General features: G+C 39.7%; 1 protein-coding gene across 5 annotated transcripts in view; it reads left to right on the top strand.

Moving 5' to 3' along the window:
* The window catches only part of LOC100259455 (zinc finger CCCH domain-containing protein 41), a 30,162-nt gene that overhangs the window by 3,428 nt on the left and 6,571 nt on the right, over positions 1-20,163 (top strand). For all 5 annotated transcript variants that reach the window (XR_009467556.1, XR_009467555.1, XM_019224989.1 and 2 more), the window contains exons 2-4: positions 11,623-12,488; positions 13,208-14,455; positions 18,821-19,171. Coding sequence is in view for 3 of the 5 variants with exons in the window: in XM_019224989.1 (XP_019080534.1) it covers positions 11,706-12,488; positions 13,208-14,455; positions 18,821-19,171 (2,382 nt within the window). In the remaining 2 variants the exon portion in view is untranslated. The remainder of the gene's footprint in view (positions 1-11,622; positions 12,489-13,207; positions 14,456-18,820; positions 19,172-20,163) is intronic.

The following is a 20,163-nucleotide window of genomic DNA, read 5'->3' as shown; positions in this document are numbered from 1 at the left end:
GACCATATTTCACCCCAATCACTTTCTTCCAAAGAATGTCCTCTTCAAAGGCAAACCTCCAAATCCACTTACTCAATAAGGCTTTATTAAGGAGATCAATCTTCCGTATGCCAAGCCCTCCATTCTCCTTTTGAGTGCACACCACCTCCCAATTGATTAGGTGTATTTTCCTTTCCATTCTCCCCCCTCCCCAAAGGAAGTCTCTTTGTAACTTTTCAAGCCTTTTCGCTACTAACCTGGGCATTTGGAAAAGGGACAATTGGTAGATAGGAATGCTGGCCAAGGTGCTCTTGATGAGGGTGATTCTCCCGCCCTTAGAAATGTATTGTCTTTTCCAAAGGGCTAATCTTCTCCTCATTCTTTCTTCCACCCCATCCCACATAGCTATGGCCTTGTGATGGGCTCCAAGGGGCAGCCCCAGATAAACTGAGGGAAGAGCCCCCACTTTGCACCCAAGCTCCACTGCCATTTCCTCAATTTCTTCAACCTCCCCAATAGGTATTAATTCGCTTTTAGCTAGGTTTATTCTTAGCCCAGAAGCCGCCTCAAACCAAGCCAAAATCCAGCTTAAAGAGGTTAGATACTCTTTCTTAGCTTCACAAAATATGATTGTGTCATCCGTAAAGAGTAGATGAGAGACCTCCACCTCCAGTCTCCCTCTACCTCGAAGGCTGCACCCTGAGATGAACCCCCCTCCCCCAACAGCCCTTCTTATGAGTGCACTTAGCACTTCCATACCCAGGACAAAAAGATAGGGAGATAAAGGATCACCCTGACGCAGCCCCTTGGAACTCGAGAAAAAACTTGCTGGCACCCCATTAACCAGGATAGAAAATTTGGCAGTTGAAATGCACCACCAAATCCATTCCATCCACCGAGTCCCAAATCCCATCTTTTGTAGGACCTTCATAAGGAAGTTCCAGTTAATGCTATCGTAGGCTTTTTCAATGTCCAATTTGTAGATCAACCCCTTCTCCTTACGCTTGTACCAGAAATCGATCACCTCATTAGCTATAAGAGAGGCATCCAAAATCTGTCTCCCCCTCACAAAGGCGTTCTGGTCCATTGAAACCACCTTTCCTAAGACCTTCTTCAATCTATTTGCCAACACCTTGGCCACGAGTTTGTACAGTCCCCCTAAAAGGCTGATAGGCCGAAAATCCCCAAGATCCTCCGCTCCCCCTTTCTTAGGAATAAGGACCAAGAAAGTGGTGTTGAGACTTTTGGCAAAAGACTTTTGCACAAAGAACTCCTTGAACAGATCTATGATCTCCTCCTTCACAAAATCCCAACATGTTTGCCAAAAAGCCCCTGTAAACCCGTCTGGTCCAGGAGCTTTGTCGCCATTCATGTCCAACAAAGCAGAGTGGATCTCTTCCACAGTGAAGGGCACCTCCAGGCCTTCAGCTTCACAGGAGTTTAGGCTTGGGAGGTGCAGCCCCTCAATATCCGCTTTCCAACTTGGCTCTTCAGTGAGAAGTTGCTGAAAATTTTGCACAATCCCCTCCCTTACCTCCTGCTCTTCAACCCTCCACACCCCGTTGATTTTGATTTTGTCCAGGGAGTTGTTTTTACGATGAGCATTGGCCATCCGATGGAAGAATCCTGTGTTTTTGTCCCCTTCCTTCAACCACGACTCCCTCGACACTTGTCTCCAGTGGGTTTCTTCCAGAAGAACCCACTTCTTGAAGGTTTCCTTAGCTTCCTTTTTCATTTCCGTTTCACTTACTGAAAGGCTCCTTTCACTTTCCACCCTATCCCAGAACTCGACCTGCTGGAGAGCCAAGTTTTTGTTAACTTCTAATCTCCCAAACACCTCCCTATTCCACTCTTTGATTTTCTGTTTCAGCACCTTCAGCTTAGAGGCCAATCTAAAACTGGCCTTCCCACTCACCACAGTCCCCTGCCACCATTCCCGAAGAAGATCCTTAAAGCCATCTACTTTCAGCCACATGTTTTCAAACCTAAATGGAGAGGGGCCTCGTCTTAACCCTCCACCCTTCAGTAAAATGGGAAAGTGGTCAGAAGTGGGCCTCGGCAGCCTGCATTGAACAACCCCACAGAATTTATCCAGCCAGTTCTGGGTCACAAGGTATCTATCCAATCTAGCCCAAGATTGATTATCCCTACCCCCACTCCAGGAGAACACACCACCTTGCAGCGGAAGATCTAGAAGCTCTAAATCATCTACAATCTGGGCGAATCTTCTCATTGCACCACTTATCCTTCCCTGACTGCTCCTTTCTCTTTGGGAGAGGATGACATTAAAATCGCCCCCTATACACCACGGGTCACTCCAGATGCCTCTAATTGCCCCTAACTCTACCCAAAGAGCCTCCCTATCCTCCCTAGAGAATGGCCCATAAACACCTGTGAAGATCCAGACGAACCCATCCTCCACATTCCTGAGCCTACAGGAGATAGAGAACTGACCCACCTCCATCTCAATCATTTCCAAGGTTCTTTTATCCTAACAAATCAACACACCACCCGCAGAGCCATGAGCATCCATGGCACCCCAGTCCAGGAACCTCCCAAAGCCTAGACTCCTCACCACTTCCTCAGACATTGACTGAATTTTTGTCTCCTGGAGACAAAACAAGTCCACCATTTGACTCCTAATCATGGCCTTAATCACCTTTCTTTTGGAACTATCATTAGCTCCCCGCACGTTCCAAATTAGCAGCCTTAACTTCATTAAACTTCCAACATTTGATCCCCTCTTTCTTGCGTACCACTCTTCAGCTTCTTCCCCCTCTCGTAATTAATGGAGCATTCTAATCTTTTCAGCTCCCGTTCAAATTTCGATTTGTCCAGAAGAATTTTACTATGGACTCTTTCCCTCCTTTTCCTGATCTTAACCAAAAAGTTCAAAATATCCTTCTCCAAGCCTTTTGTTGAAAACCCCAGAAATTTGCTGAATCTGGCTAATTAACTATCTTCCCAATCCACCTCCTCCCATCCTTTATCTTCCTGTGGTACTGTACGGACCAAGCGTAGCTCCCCTCCACCTTCTCCATTGCTGCCATTGTTAGCCTTCATCAACTCCCAGTTGGCTACTGCCCCTTGCTCTATAGACCCCAGTCCATTGACCATGCAGCATTGAGATTCTCTCTGGGCTACCTCCCAACCAACCCCAGAGAAGTCGTAATACTCCCCCAAGGGAGTCCGACCAGAAAAAGAAGGAGAGGAAGAAAATGCAACAGGGACCAACAATCCACAAGGGCTAGATGTGTTTCCATACCTCTGAGCTTCCTCCAATAAGGCACCGTTAGTCTTTGGAATCTCCACAAGACATGGTTCCTCCATCTCTTGCTTACTCTTCAACCAGAAAGATGAAATGCCTGCATCTGGCCCTTTCAGAAGACGTGGGCCAGTCCAACCCAAGGGGCAGGCCTCACTAGAAGGGCCTAAGTCTTTAGTACCCAGCCCAGACACCACTGACGGCATTTTGGCCTTGGCCCATCCCGAATCCTTCCTAGACAGCGGCCCAGAGGCAGGCGATCTAGTAAAAAACAGCCCAACCGACCCATCTCGCGACGGCCCAGCCTCGAGATCAGTTGGATCAGGCCCAAGAGGCCTAGAGGCCAGGTCAGTGCACCAAGGGGATTTGGCGGGGCCCCTCTCGTTCAGCCCACCCAAGCGGGGATCCACAGGTTGCCCCGACCCACAAGACTGTCCCCGCATCCCATCTACCAGCTGCTGTAGTGCCTCGAGCCTAGTGACACCCCCCTTCTCCATCACGCGCTTATTCGCGAGTGCACGAGCCTCTCCCCCAACCTCGACTGCTGCTGCAATCTTCACCCCTCTCAACCCTACCTTCAAGACCGGCCTGACCTCCCACCAGAGGGTTAACGCGTAGCACAGATCTTCAATCCATACTTCCACCACATTGGGTAGTTCTATCCGCGCCCACTGTAGCTCTTCTAGCTTCTCTGTTTGGGAGTCGATTGCCAGGAACCCCCCACACTCCTCCCCTATCCTTCTCAGGATGGTCTGATCCCATAAAGAGACAGGAAGACCCACGATTCTCACCCATGCCTCACGCCTTTTTTCCCCTTCCATGCCAGTAATATTATTCCTTGTCTATTGTAGTTGTTTTTTAACCTTTTCAAACCAAAATAGCTACATTTATGTACGTAGTATGTTTAGAATGTGTAGGCTCTGTGTGATATGGGAAAAATTATATTAAAAATTCTTGACATGTTTGGAAAGTGTCAAAACATGTCTAGGATTGTCGAAGGAGTATCCATCCAACAAAGAAACAACTTCTGTTTGAAGTGTTAGGTGCTAGAATACAACACATTTCTGGTGCCAGTTAATCCTCCTTTGGTGTGGGATGGTATAAACGTATAGACAAATACTATCTAAGAATATTCTATGATGAAATTGTTTCTGAATGAATTGTGTTTAAAAAAGCTTGTTGGATCTTAAATGGTAACTTATGTGGGAGCATTACAAATATAAAGATTTTAAAAACAATAATGATTATTTTTATTTTTATCTTTTATTTTGTGAAGCATTCCTTGAATAAAGTTCTACCTTAAAATCATGTCTCCATATCCAAAGAACAATGCACCCCAGATCTCTTTATACTTGTGATGAAGTATCTGTAATTTTGCACGATGTTTTTTATACACAAATTTTGATTCTATAGCATTTTGGAAGAGCTCCATAAATGTTGAAATTGGGTTATATCATGGTTTTCAGATGTATCAAATGCTAACTACAATTTTAGCAAGTCTGTTGTAAACATTTCAGAACAAAATTACACAACCCACCATGTCTTCTATAAGATTTTGACTTATTAAATTATAGACTTTTGAAGTGATTTTTTAATAAGGAATCTATTGTCCTTTTGATATAGATTTCATGAAATTTTGTGAAGTTTTAACATTCTTTTTGAAGGTGGATTCCCCAACCGCTGCTACCCCCTTCTCACCACATTAAAATATTGTTCAACTACGGTAAATACATAAATTGATATGGGTATATTGTGTTTGAGAATTTGCAGTGCAACCATGTGTATGTCCATCTGTCACATACAGAGTAGAATAGAAAAGATAACAAGATTCTGGATTAAGATTTATTTCTTTATTTTTTTAATAGTATAAAGGAGTTTACTGAATTGGTTTAGAATTTCAGAAGAATAGTTGCTAGGAAGTAATAGAATACTGCATTTTAGGTGAATGTCAAATTGTGGGTTACATGTTAATTGTGTAGCATGTTCATCTATCACATATAGAATAGAACATAAAAGATAAGGAGATGTTGCCTTACGATTTGTTTCTTTTTTTCTTTTTTCCTTATAAGTATAAAAGAGTTGAGGTGATTTGGTTTAAAATTTCAGAAGAATAGTGGAAAGGAAGTTGTAAAACAGCACATTATAGACTACTTGTTTGTGTTATGATCCTGTTACGAAATAAGGGTTCTAAGATGTTTGCAAGTTCTAATATGTTTAAACATAATATATAAAGAGTTAATAGAATAAATATTGAAAAAGGGAAAAATCATTCCTATGGTTCAGTCTTTTGTCACCTTTTTAAGGAAAATAATGAAAAAAAAAAAGAATTAATACCTAATAGAGAAACTGAATAACGGGTTTTTAGGGTAAAAAATAAACCATAACATATCCAGGATGCCAACTTCTGTTCCTTTCTAATGCTTCTGAAAAAGTAAATAGGGAACTTGTTCATATTGCCAGTAATGCTTTATTAACTTGATGTTAATTATGCTTAATATTATTTGTGCATTTGTAACTACATCATCACATTAACCAGGTGGCATAAATAAACATGCTTTATTAACCTCTCTTAGAGTTCTTTGATTGTTTGTTGTTTTGTTTTGCTTTTGCTGTTTGGCACAGTTCATACACCTCTTGTTTTTGATGGTTGCACCCCTTTTTGTAATTAACATGTGTCTCAACTTTGCCTACGTTAAGAAAGAGGAAAAATCATCTCACTTTTGGCAGAAAACTAAGAGCTCTTACATTAGATATCAAAAAGAATGATATGCAACAGTTGAGCTCTTACAATAGATATCAGAAGGAATGATATGCGAAAGTTCTATTTTAGTATATAGACATCCAAACAAGCATCGTCAAACTTTGGAAATTGAGATACCACTCACAAGTCTTAAAACATATGCTATTTGGGATAAGCTTAATGTGTCAGGCACCTCAATCAGAGCATTTTAGGGAACATTTTTCAATAAAAATTAACTATAAAATCTGTTCTCAACTATCTCATTTGACCTTTTTATAGAATCTAAACTCCCTCATTGGTAGAGCACATAAAAAATTTCTAATTTTTTTGATAGGTAAAGGAAATTTCATTAAAAGCCAAAGAGGCTAAAGAAAGAGTATACACGGAGTATACCAAGGAACAAAAGAACAAAAGACAATAAGGCAACAAGCCTGACCCTTACTTGGTAGCTAACCAGTCTACAAAATCAATCAAAGAGAAAGAGTGATCTTCTATATACACCCTATCCCAATTCACAAAAGTGTACAAAAAAGTGGATTTAATTTCTTGGTCATTCCTCTCAACATCGTCGAAGGCCCTCCTATTCTTTTCTTTCCAAATGGTCCACATCAAGCAGAGAGGGGCAGCTCTCCAAGCTTTCTCCCTTTTCTTGCCCACAAAGGAACCATGCCATCCCAAGAGGTTCCTCTTCACAGAGGAGTGCATCACCCATTGCACCCCAAAAAGGGAGAGGATCAGAAGCCATAACATTCTGGCCTTCTCACAAAACAAAAGAAGGTGATATGTGGTTTCCTCTTCATTTTTGCACAAATAGCACCTGTTGGGGATGCTCCACCCACTTCTCTTTAGGCGATCAATGGTGAGCAGCCTGCTCCAAGCTGCCTCCCAACCAAAGAAGTTAGCCCTAATTGGAACCCAAGGCGTCCAAATAATTCTAGCCGGGAAAGGAGGTCTAATGCCCCTTGAGAATGAGTTATAAAAAGACTTGACTGAGAAGGTCCCCTTGAGAACGAGTCATAGGAATTCTAAAAATTAGATGTAATTATGGCAAAAAATTTCTAATGCCATAATTACATCTAATTTTTAGAATTTCTATGTTATTTGACTCTTTGGTTTATCATGATCTTATAATTCTGCTTTTAACAGAAATCTTTGCAATAACCCTTGTCATTTCACTAGAATAGACGTGATGCTAAAAACTCTTCCAGAAACTTGTGCCATGAAAAGTGCTCCCCGAGCCTTCTTTTCTTTTTTCATTTTCACTTCATTTTGTTGAAAATCCTTTTAGACTTCAAATGCTAGTGTTTCATTGAAGTCTTATCTTTCTAACCATCAGTATTAGCTACTAAATCAGTTGCCCTTCCTCTGTTTTCTAGTATGGCTATGCATGTTACGGTTGATTCTGTCTTTCTTTTTCTTTGGGCTCCATTGAAGTGTGCAATGACAGAAGACTTGACTCAAATGGTCATGCTCTCAGATGAAAGGAGAAGATTCGGTCCTCGATCTAAGGCATGGAAAAATAGGAATTGTGTGGCCAAGCCCAAATATTTCGCTCACCCTAGCTCAACTGAGCTCCATTTATTTCCTGCCTTCACTTCTGAGCTCTGGTTAAGCTGCTCATCTGAGCTTAGCTTGCTAGTGCTTAAGTCTATCTTAGCTGTTAGACAGCCCCAGAGCTACTTCTCTTATCATATGCTACTGTAGCACATTCTGTAAGGGCTCACAGTGAAATGATTACACAATATCTCTATCCATTTTCCAAGCTTGCCTTTGATCAAGTCAGACACTCGCACAAAATTTTCTTGAAATTTCTGGGCCTGCAGTGACAGTATGTAAAGACATTTTAGATTTAAATAAACAACTTTGACAATAGAATGGTGATTGCCATTTTATGAATGTGTGAATTGAAATTCTCATGGGTTTCAATCCCACATGTTCTTGTTAAAATAGTTAGTGGAACAACCTTCTAGATATTATTTTATACCTCGCCTTCTGAATAATCCACGTGGAAGGGTTTTTTATTTTTTTATTTTTTTAAAACTGTTTCTGTTATACATGTACATCATTTATGCTGAAGGCTCACTTTTACTTTTGTCATCTGCTGTTCTCCTGTTCTTTTCCAGTGATAGGATTCCTGTCTTTTGAAATTATGAAAATGTAATCTTTAAAGACCTTTTTTTTATTTTATTTTATGCATCCTATATGTGTTCCTAGAGTTTGTTGCTAAACAAAAAATTATGCAGAGAAATGGAATACACCCTGTGAATTAGCATTTATATTATTATATACTTGTATTGCTGCAGTCCTATTTTGCATGTAAAAAACAATGGATTGAAGAGTAGAGAATTTAGAGCTGGGAATTTTAGGAAGTGTTTTAATTTTTGGTGGGAATTTATTTTATTTAGATTTTTGTGTGAAATATTTTATGAATTGAAATTCAGTTGAAACTTACCATATAGGTTGAATTGTAGGTTTAGAAGCTATTGAAGTTTTCTTTTTGTTAGACAACCAATTTTCCTAAAAGCTTAAGTTTGTAGGATTTGGGCTCACATTTAAAATCATGCACTCCATCAACCTCCATTGCAGCTCATACCTGTACTTGGGTAGACACACAGAGCTGTAAGCAAACAACCACGATTAGCCTCTTTTGGGCTGACTTAATTAATTGGGAATACAAATATGTCGTGAGGTTTGAAAACATGACCTTCCCACTCAACGAGGCTCCATTACCATGTTAGACAATTAATTTTCCTAAAAACTTAAACTTGTAGGATTTAAACCCACAATGTATATCATGCACCATTTTTTATTATGATTTAGCTCCTAGCATGTAACAGTATTAGGTTAGATGTCTTTTGAATTATATGGGGTTATAAATCACCTATCAAAATAAAAAAAGGGTTATAAAGGTTTAAATTGGGGTGTCAATAGGAGTAATGGATATTGGTGAAATTCTTTAAATTTATTAGGGAGATTTCACTCTCTTTTCCTGCCTTAAATTTGGTGAAATTCTTTTCTTATTAGAGAGAAATTCTTTTGCCCTACCCTCGTCATCTTTTTGTGCCTTTTTTTTTTTTATTGGTAGAAGCTAATAAATATATTAATGAAGTGCCAAAAAGGGCACACTAGAGTACACAAGACGTATACAACGGTTGCTGAAGGTAGCAAAAAAGGACAAGGAAAAATAAAAAACAACTCCCTCCTTGAATAAAAACCCAACCAATTAACGAAGGTGAGTAAAGACATCGGACCTTCAACTATATACAAGTTAGACGAAGGCAAGAAGTTACTAAGGAACACAGTTTTTAGCCTTTGGTCAGAAAACTCCTCATTATCAAAAGATCTTCTATTTCCCTCCTTCCAAATTGTCCAAAAGAGGCACAAAGGGGCTGCTCCCCATACTTTTTTCTGCTTCCTTCCAATGAAAGAGCCGCTCCACTCAAGCAGAGTCTCTGTTACAGAGAAAGGCAGTACCCAAGAAACGCCAAAAAGGGACAACAAAAGCTGCCACAAAATCCATGCCTTATGACAATGTAGCAGAATATGCTGAGTTGACTCCTAGACATGGCATAGAAAACATCTATTAGACCCTCTCCTCTGAAGCTGATCTAGCATTAGAGCTTTTCCCCAAGACGTCTCCCAAGCAAAAAAAACTTGTCTTAGGAGGAACCCACACATTTCAAATAATTCCTACTGGAAAAGGCACAGAAGAATTTCCCGGCTCTAGCACAGCGTACAGAGACTTGACGGAGAAAATTCCACTTTTTGTCTCTGACCAAATCACAATATGCTCACCTTTCCCATTCACCACCTTAACTTGCAGCCTCACCAGCAAACACTCCACATCCACAATCTCCCAATCATTTAGACACCTAGAGAATCTAAGAGTCCAAAAGCCCCTCATCATTTTTGCCTTGCCTTTCCCCCCCCTTTATTTCTGACTTGCTATAATTCTATTGGTGGGTTATAACTTGTTTGCAGTGAAGCTCCAAAGCTTGCAATAAAGAGTGAAAAATTTGAAGAAGTAACATCTAGTACTTACCAATTCTTTATGGATGTGCATTTTCTTAATAACCTAAATCAAAATAAGGTACTTGTACGATCATGCAATTTTTTCCCCTCATATTATACTCAATCTTGCCTTTCTTCCCTATTTGTGTTGATCCGTCTTTCATTTAGGTTGGTATCTTTTTTTTTTTTGCAAATAAGAGAATGTATTAGAAAAGCCTAGTAGAGGCGAAAAGAGTACATATGAAGTATACAAGCAACGCCCAAGGAGCTAGGCCAAAAAGAAAAACCTTTCTTCTATCTAGACAAAAGCCATTCTTTAAAGTCAAACAAGGACAAAGAATGAATCTCTAAATATACCCTACCCCAATTCACAAAAGTGTACAAAAAAGAGAGTTTTAGAGCTTGGTTGGTGTGTTCATTGTCATTGAACACTTTCATTTCTTTCCTTCCATAATGTCCACATTAAACAAAGGGGAGCAGCCCTTCAAGCTTTTTCCTTTCTCTTACTCATAGAAGCACCATGCCAAGCTATCAAATTCCTTTTGATTGAGGAGTGCAGGACCCACTGCACATCAAAAAGGGAGAAAAGCAAGCTCCATAACATTGTAGCCTTCTTACAGAAAAGGAGCAAGTGGTCACTAGTTTCCTCTTCCATTTTACACAAGTAACATCTATTTGGTAGAATCCAGCCCCTTCTTTTAAGCTGATCAGTGGTCAAAATTCTGTTCCAAGACGCTTTCCAAGCAAAAAAGCTAACTCTCATGGGAGCCCAAGATCTCCAAATAATGCTCCAAGGAAAAGGTTCATTTAGGTTGGTATCTCATTCACATGTTTCTTCATTGACGTGAGAACTCTTTACTTGTTTCATATGTTGTCTTAATCACATAAACTATTGATCAACACCTCTTTATTTCTGGGATTATGGGAATGTTCTACAGTATCAGAAGTAATTTTGGTTAGCTTCTTCTCAATTAATGGAAACTGACAGCCACTTTGAAGATACTTCTGAACTAGCCATCAGCAGAAGTTTCTCAAGTAATCGACTCAAAAATGCTGTTTGGGTCACTGTCATGTTTCTTTCATGAACATGTTAATTGTTAATGAGCAGCACCTTGGAAGTTGCTGAAAACTTGTTAGTTTTTAGTTATTCTATATTTGTTATTGAAAAGTATTTATGGAAAATGGCAATTTTCTTTCATCTCTGGTGTTTTCTTGCTTAATGGAAACAACATTTTTTCCTACCAAGCATCTTTGCCTTGTCAATAGTGTTGTCTTGACTTTGTGAGAAATTGTAATTTGCATGACTCACTAGTTTCTAGTTTATCCTTCCTAGTCATGTCTGTCCAAATGATCTTGCAATATTGAATTTTAATGATTATGTTTTTCTCTTATGTTTAATTCAATGTGGAGATAAGATGATCCGATCTTTGAAATTTGCCTATCTCAGTCCTTTTTTAAATGGCAATTGTTGTAATTGTTTCTTCATGCACATAAGCGCAAGTAAAATGAGTGGACTAAAACTGAAAATTCTTTATTTTCTATTATTAAAAGGTTTAATTGTTGTTTTCATTTGATTCCATCCTGTTCCTTGTTTCTATGCATGGCCTTAATTGCTGACCTTTTCCAGGCAATTGAAGTGGTTCAGTTGCTTTCTGTTATAAGTTCAGTACCTTGGGTGGTATAAGATTGAACTTTCTCCAAGAGGATCCCATGGAGCTGAAGGTTTCATCTCCAAAGCCTAGTGGTCTATCTCCATCTGATGGTGAGAGTGATCCTGAGGAGAAAGAAATCAGTGATGAGGATGATGATGATCGTAATCATAAGCATCGTAGGAGGGAGACACGGTCTCAGTCCCTGGAGAGAGATTCTCTTGAACAGGTTTTATCAAGGCCTTACAGGAAGCGTAACAAACCCTTTGAAAATGGACATTCTTTCAGAGAAAATGATTCTCAGTCAAGTGGATCATGGAAAAACTATAACATTTCCCCTATGGAGAAAGACTTTTCTGGGAAGTTTGAGAAAAGGCGTCCCGGTTTAGCAACATTTGCTCGGGCACCATTAGATTTGAATCAAAGAACAAGGATGAACCAATCTTTTTCTGGTGATTCTGGTCCTGTTAGGGGAAGAGGAAGGGACCCTGGTTCTTGGAACCAACGTGATCCTAGATTCAGCCAAGTTGATATTGCTTCTCAAATGGTGCAAGGATCCATTCCCCCAGGTCTGTATGCAGGAAGGGGGTTGCCTAATGTTTCAAACACACAGAATGCTTCTTGGAGTGGGTTTGGGCTACTTCCAGGAATACCAAATGGTGCTCTGGATTCCCTCCATTCATTGGGTTTGCAAGGGACACTCAGACCACCTCTCAGTACTTCTCTGAATAAGAGTATTCCACGCCAACGATGTAGGGATTTTGAAGAACGTGGATTTTGTCTAAGAGGAGACATGTGCCCAATGGAGCATGGGGTCAATCGAATTGTTGTGGAAGATGTTCAGGTATGTGAGAGATTGAGAATAATTACTGTTGCTCACTTCTGTGATATATTTGATTTTGTAAAATGTTTTGTAAGAAAGAGGTGGAAAAGACCATGCATCTCTGTCAGAACCAATCACTTGGTGGGTCTTGGGGATATTCTGCATCTGAAATGATTTGAAAAATATCTTTACTTTGATCTGCCAATCGTCAATAATGTGCTGTTCATTTTTTTTGGATATTTTTTTTCAAAGATTTATTAAATAGTTTGCTACAGCTGACTACACACACTCGAACACTGAGTTGATGGCTTCTCTAGTTATTCTTCTTGGTTACCTGTTCTTCACTTGGGTTTTATGTTCTCATATTTTTTTAGTAGAAAACTGAAAGTGTTGTTAGTAGAGGAAATGAAAATATGAGAAAGGTTATGTTGTTGTCATGTGCATGCACATGCATGAATGATTGATTATTTCTAACCACCTCTCTGCCTAAATATAATGAGGCTGTCATTGCATGCCTGGGTAGGATCTATCATCATCATCTCAGATTTTAACAATAGTAGTAAAATGGTTTGTTTTATTTTATTTTATTTTTTCAATGTTAGGGCTACAATATTCAAATTGGTGAATTGAAAATCCATTTTTCTGAGCTAGGATCTCTCATTATCTTCAAGCAATTATCGTTTTTGGCTTTCATGTATATTTTGACTGCTATAGCTAATTTGTGGTTTTGCAAATTTCAGAGTCTTTCACAGTTTAACCTCCCTGTTTCACTTCCAAGTGCACATCTTCTGGGAACACCTGCTGGACCAGGGCCTTTACCTTCTGTTAATGCGCCTCCAAGCACATTGATGAATAGCAAAGGATTTCAAAACAAAAGTGGCAAGCCTGAAGTGGCTGAGGATGAGTTAGGACTGAATGGTGCATTTTCAGGTTCTGCTGTTGGAGGTGGAGCTGAGCTGTATGATCCTGATCAGCCCCTTTGGAATAACGATTGTCCTGAAACACCAAGTGCACTATTAGCCCTACATTCGCCCAAGATTGATGAAACTGAGTGCTTGTTGGATGCTAATTCTTCTGATCGTTATCATGCCAGATTATGTGACGGCTCAGATAATGGACGCCCAGTTAAAAACACTGGGACTACTGTTGGCTCACAGAGTACAAATGTTTCTGTTTGGGGGAGAATTGGTGGTGCAAAAGATCGATTAGAAGCAAAAGAGAAAATTGATTCTGTGATAAGTTCCTCAGATTATCTCGAAAATGAAGGTAAGGAAGATCAGGAGGCATTAACTAGTGTTCAAGGCACTTCTCGTCAAGGAAAGCGGATTATTGTAGAGGACATTGGCTCAAAGAATGTGGATTTGTCCTCCAGGACACAAAGTGATGCTATGCGTAATATTAGGAAGCCATCTCAAAAGGCGCTCCGTACTCTATTTGTTAACGGCATTCCACAGAAAAACAACAGAAAAGAGGCCCTCCTTTCACATTTTCGGAAATTTGGGGAGGTTATTGACATCTATATTCCATTGAATAGTGAACGAGCTTTTGTCCAGTTCTCTAAACGGGAAGAGGCAGAGGCTGCTCTACAGGCACCGGATGCTGTAATGGGTAACCGCTTTATCAAGTTATGGTGGGCTAATCGGGATAGCGTCCCTGATGACAGCATTAGCGGTGGCAACGGTGCATCTGTAATCCCCCATGGTGTGACAGCTGCTTCAGTTCCATCTCATCCATCTGCTGTCAATAGGGCAAAAGATAATCTCCAATCTGCAGCCCCAAAAGTTAATGCTGTCCATGCTATTGATGCTCCTTCTCCCACATCTGATCACTCTAAACCAATTGTTACAAATGGTCCCAAGGCTCCACCTCCTTTGCAAAAGAAACTAGAGAGTTTAGAGCTTATGAAGGAGGAACTTCGCAAGAAGCAGGAAATGCTGGATCAAAAGCGGAATGACTTCCGGCGCCAGTTGGATAAGCTTGAGAAACAAGTATAGCTAGTTTCCTTATCTTGAAAATTTTCTTTTGTTATATATTATTTGATTTGTTTAGTTTGAGCCCATAACCTGCTATAACCTCTTGATTTTGTACTTTCTTTTGACAGGGAATAAATACTTACATGTAACTATAAATCAGATAAGTAAGAGGGTGAGATATCCTCCCAAAGGATGAGAGAATACAAGAGATAAAGTCCCTTGGAGAATATATGTAACTGAGCAATAAGTGGAAACAAAAATTCTTCTAACCATTGCCAATTTATGGGGCTGGAAATCTCCAACAAATTCCATCTAAAATGAGGCTCTGCAAGTGGCTAACAATCCCCTCTTAGAATGTATATAAATAGGCAATAAGCAAAAACAAAAACCACCCTTCTAACCATTGCCTATCTATGGCAGCTGCAAGTCCCTAACAAATTTCATCCAAGAAGAGGCTCCCCACTTGTCTAACACGTTCGCTTTATGATTTACATCTAGGTCTCTAACTAAAGGGTCCAACTAAAGGGGACACAACATTCCTTAGAAAGTTTTGGATTTGTCTAAACCACCATTGACATAGGATAACTAGTCCCAAGAAAGTAGTCAAGTCAACTAGTGTCATAATAATATTTAAATTACCTAGGAAACTTGAGACTTGTATTACTTGGTTACTTGTGGTGAATATTGATGTGAATTTTCATTTTCTAAGTGTTGGAAGTTGTGAAGACATTAAAGGGTTATTGAGATAAATAGGAGGGAAAAATGATGGAAAAAGTTCTTTTGCCTTTTTTGTTCTAAATTTTTAGTTAATGGAAGTCTCATCTTGAGAGTTTCTTTGGCTGATTTTAAACTTTCTTGGGTTAATTGTGTTTTGTCCTTTTCTCTTTCTTGCTTTTGTTACGTTAGCCATGATCTGCTCCTCTAAGTAGAAACCGAAGGAATGCTGGTCAAAGAATCCTCTTCTACCCATATGTTCCTAAAACTTTGCTTTATTAATATTCTAAGAGTGCTTTTGGGTATCAAGTGTGTGATCCTAAAATAAAAAAGCCTAGTCTTGCAAACGTAATTCTTAGATTAGGCTAGGAATCTCCATATGGTAAGACATTGTAATTTGGTATTCTTTTACTAATCAAAAGAAATTGATATTCTTTGTGGGCCAACACTTTTTTTTTTGATAGGTAAGTAGTAACCATGTATTAAAAAGAGAAGTGCTAAAAAGCGCTTAAAGTATACAAAGAGAGTATACAAAGGGTGCCAACCAAAAAAGGAGGGGCTAACAAAAAGCAATGCCGCTCAATGAACCCTTAACCAATCCACAAAATCTACAATAGAGGAGCCCAAAACTATACACAATTTGGACTACGCCTAAAGATTACAAAGAAAAACTAGTTTAATCCCTTGGTCAGACAACTCTTTGTTATCAAATGCTCTATTGTTCCTTCCTTTCTAGACCATCCAAAACAAACACAAAGGAGCAACTTACCAAACCTTCTTCCTTTTCCTACCCACAAAAGACTTGTGCCAACTTAAGAGTAACTCTCTTATTGAAGAGGGCAACACCCAAGACACACCAAACAGAGAAAACAAAAGATGCCAAAGAACCTGAGTCTTGATGTAGTGGATGAGCATGTGATCAATCAATTCTTTCTGTTTATGACAAAGAAAACATTTGTTTTCCATTGACCACCCTCTCCTCATTAAAAGATCCAAAGTTAAGACTTTACTCCAAGTAGCCTCCCATGCAAAGAAGTTAACCTTAGGTGGCACCTAAGAATTCCAAATGACTACAACTAGGAAATTGGAAGGACCTCCCAGTTCTAAAACCTTGTACATGGCTTTAACATAAAATTTTCCACACTTCTCTCTTGCCCACACCAATCTATCCTCCTCATCACTACTCACCCTCCACCTTTGTAATCTCATGAAAAACCTTTCAACCAAATCCACCTCCCAATTGTTGAGCCTCCTAGAGAAACGAGAAACCCAACAACCCCCATCAGAAGAAGCGCTCCAAACATCAGTGACCCAAGCCTTTTTGGAAGTGGCTTAAGACAAATAGAGAAGAGAAAGAAGAACTAAGCGGTTCGTCTCCACACCACTTGTCTAACCAAAATCTCACCCTCCTTCCATCACCCACAAAGAATGCCACTCTGCTTCCTAAGAAGTCTCATTCCTTTCTTATAACTTTCCAGAGGCCAACCCCATATCCTTCTCTCATTTTGCAGGATCTCCACCCACCCTTCTCTTCCCTGTACTTTTTTCTGATGACTTTTTGCCAATAAGCCCCCATTTATGCCACATAACGCCAACTCTACTTGCATAACAAAGCTCTATTGAGGGTTGACAAGTGCTTTACCCCTAACCCTCCTTTGTTTTTATCAGAATTGATAATGGCCCACCGAACCAAATGAGGTTTCTGCTCCAAAGCCCCACCACCCCAGAGGAAGTCCTTTTGGATTTGCTCTAGCCTCATCCTAACAATCCTCAGAATACAAAAGTGGGACATAAAATAAATAGGTATGTTGGAGAAAGTGCTCTAGATTAGAGTGAGTCTCCCGCCCTTGGAAATGTATTGTCTCTTCGACAGTGCTAGTCTTTTGTGCAACCTCTCATTCACACCATCCCCAATTGAGACAGACTTAAATGGAGCACCTAGCGGGAGGCCTAAATATGAAGAGGGAAGGGCACCAACCCTACACCCAAACTCTTGATCTAGCTCTTCTACATTCTCCATTCTCCTCATCAGAATTAGCTCACTCTTTTCCAGATTAACCTTTAATCCTAAAATGGCCTTGAATCAAATAAGCAACCAACACAATTAGGTCAATTGATCGTGAGAAGGCTCATAGAAAACGAAGGTATCTTCATCAAACAACAAATGAGAGACCTCCACCCCCTCCCTACCTCTACCACTCACCCGCCAATCGGATAGAAAGCCACCAAAGTTAGCTTTTTTTAGCAAACAACTAAGAGCTTCCATGACAATCACAAACAAGTAAGGTGAAGGTGAATCCCCCTGTCTCAATCCTCGAGAGTTACAAAAGAAACCTATTGGGGAGCCATTAACAAGGATCAAGAAACTCATAATAGAAATACACCATCTAATCCACCTGATCCACTTGTCACTAAATCCCATCTTGCTGAGAACCAAAATAAGAAAATCCCAATTGACGGGATCGTTGGCCCTCTATGTCCAACTTACAAATTACACCACAAGCATTCCTCTTCAACAATGAGTCGATAGTCTCATTAGATATCAAAGAAGCATATAGAATTTCCCTTCCCTCCAAAAAGGCATTCTGAACAAGACACAACCTTTCCCACAAGCTTCTTTAATCTGTTTGTGAGAACTTTAGCTAGTGGCTTGTAGATTTTGCCCCCCAAACTTATTGGCCTAATGTCTTTTAGGTTCTCAACCCCCTCTTTTTTTTTTTGGTATAAGCACCCAAAAAGAAGTATTCAAACTCTTCACAAATTTTCCATGCTCATGGAACTCCCTAAATACCCCCATCACATCCTCCTTCACAAAGTCTCAGCTGCACTGCCAAAAAGCCAAGAAAAAACCATTTGGGCCAGGAGCTTTATCTCCACTAAGGTCTGAGAGGCCTTTGAACACCGCAATCTCAGAGAATGGCTCCTCCAACAAGGCTACCTCTGCATCCCCTAACACATCAAAGGTCAACCCTGTGCAGCTGGGTCTCCAGTCCCCATTCTCAGGCAACAGGGACTGAAAAGCCTGGACTGCACTTGGGAGATTTATAAGACATAATGAAGGAAAAAAAATAGTTTATTTTATTTTTGTTTTTTTTTAATTGGTACAAAACTGAGAGAGATCATTAAAATGGAAAATAGAATATACTAAGAAGGATGAGATATCCTTCAAAAAATGGAGGAAACTAAAACCTGCTCTCAAATACGCCTCTGCTAAAACAGAGGCACATACGCAAAATATGCCTGTTACTGGCCCAAAGATCCAAAGAGATCAGACTAAAAGTAATTCCTGTTGTTGACTCTCAATTTCTCTCACTCCACATTTTTCTGGAACTCCCTACATGCATGGTAACATGTAGGTATTGCATGTGTTTCTGCCTCTAATATAATTGTGAAGAAAGGTTAAGAAGTGTTACGTCCTGAAACTCTGTAAGAGTTCTGGTGTTCCTTGCAATCCATATTGCCTACACTGTGACAAGCAATGCATACTACTAAAGACTGTACTTTTAGGACCTCTATGAAAGCTCTGAAAAATGCTATAATGACAAGTTTCTAGTTGTTTTCATCATACACTTCTTATCAGCATGAAGATATAAAATTTATTACTATACAGCAATAGAAAATATCATTTCCTTGTGACTACTGTTCTCAAGTTTTGCCTGTTTGCAGGCCACAGGACTCAAGGGTGAAGTAGGAGCTGAGCAAGCTGCAAAGAGACCTAAAGTGGGAATAGTAGGTGATGCTGCAAAAGCTGCAACTCCAAGGTGCACTGATCCGGGTATTGCTGTGGGATCGCCACAAACTGAAATAACGATGGATAAGAACAAGTCTGCTGAGAATGTTGTGCCCTATAGTTCAAAAACAAATTCAGCTATGGTGCTGCTGGAGCCTACTGTCTTGAAGCAGTCAGTTCGTCCATTAGCACTTGGTGGGACTCCTTCCCAAATGAATAGATATAAATTGGACAACCGTCCTATGGGATTTAGGATTATGGCACCTTTACCAACAGGTCTTGCAAACGTGAGTCTCCCTCGCTCTCTCTCTCCCTCTCCCTCTCCCTTACTTAGTTCCTTGTCAAGCTGTATCAACATTCCCAATCTCTTTCCCTTCCCCCCCCCCGCCCCCCCACATCTTTGTCATGAGAAAGCTCATAATTCATCTCTTCCTCCCCTCCCTCTTTTTTTTCATTTTTTTTTTTTTTGGGCTTGTTTGCCCTGATAACTCAGTAGAACTAACCATTGAGGGTAATGTGAATGAATGATCTTAGTCCAGAAAATAGTTTAGAAATCATCTCGTAGATCCTGCCTCCACCCTCTTCTTTTTGGCCTGTTTGCTCTGATAAATCAATACAACCAACCATTGAGGGTAATGTGAGTGAATGATTGTAGTCTTAGTCCAAAGAACTTTTCAATCATAATATCCATCAATTCCATCCTTTCGTGGATGCAAGAAAGAAGCTGTCATTAAAATTCCATATATACTGGGCATGTGTGACAGCATGAGTGATGGTAATGATGTTAATTTTTACAATTTTGAACTAGCAATGGCAAGAAAGTCATGAAAGTACATGGATATTAGTATGATCTCAATTTCTTCGAGGTAAATTAAAGAAATACAACTCTCACTTGAGATTTGCTTTCTGTAGGATTAATACTATATTGTAGGCATGAACATTTACCTATTTTGTGCTCACACTTTCAGGCGTTCGATGCATCTGTTAATTCAATTACCTATGAAACACTTTTGTCATTATAAACCTTCATTCCACGTGTTTTTCATGACTGTAATGTTGCTCTTTTATGGATGGAGTAAAATTCTATGCATCCTGTGCCGTGCTTGTTATACTATTTCATAAATAAGCATTCAAGATTTAATTATGCCATATATTTATCTAATCAAATATAAGGTATGATATCTCAATGTTCTCTAGGAATCCTATGTGTTCTTTCTCCTTATGCTATTTCATAGTTAAATACTTATGATTTTATGTTGCCATTTATACATCTGATCAA

This window comes from Vitis vinifera, chromosome 14, assembly GCF_030704535.1.
Source record: "Vitis vinifera cultivar Pinot Noir 40024 chromosome 14, ASM3070453v1".
NCBI lineage: Eukaryota > Viridiplantae > Streptophyta > Magnoliopsida > Vitales > Vitaceae > Vitis > Vitis vinifera.
Note: the sequence above shows the minus strand (reverse complement) of the source record. Positions and strands in the feature narration are given on the sequence as shown.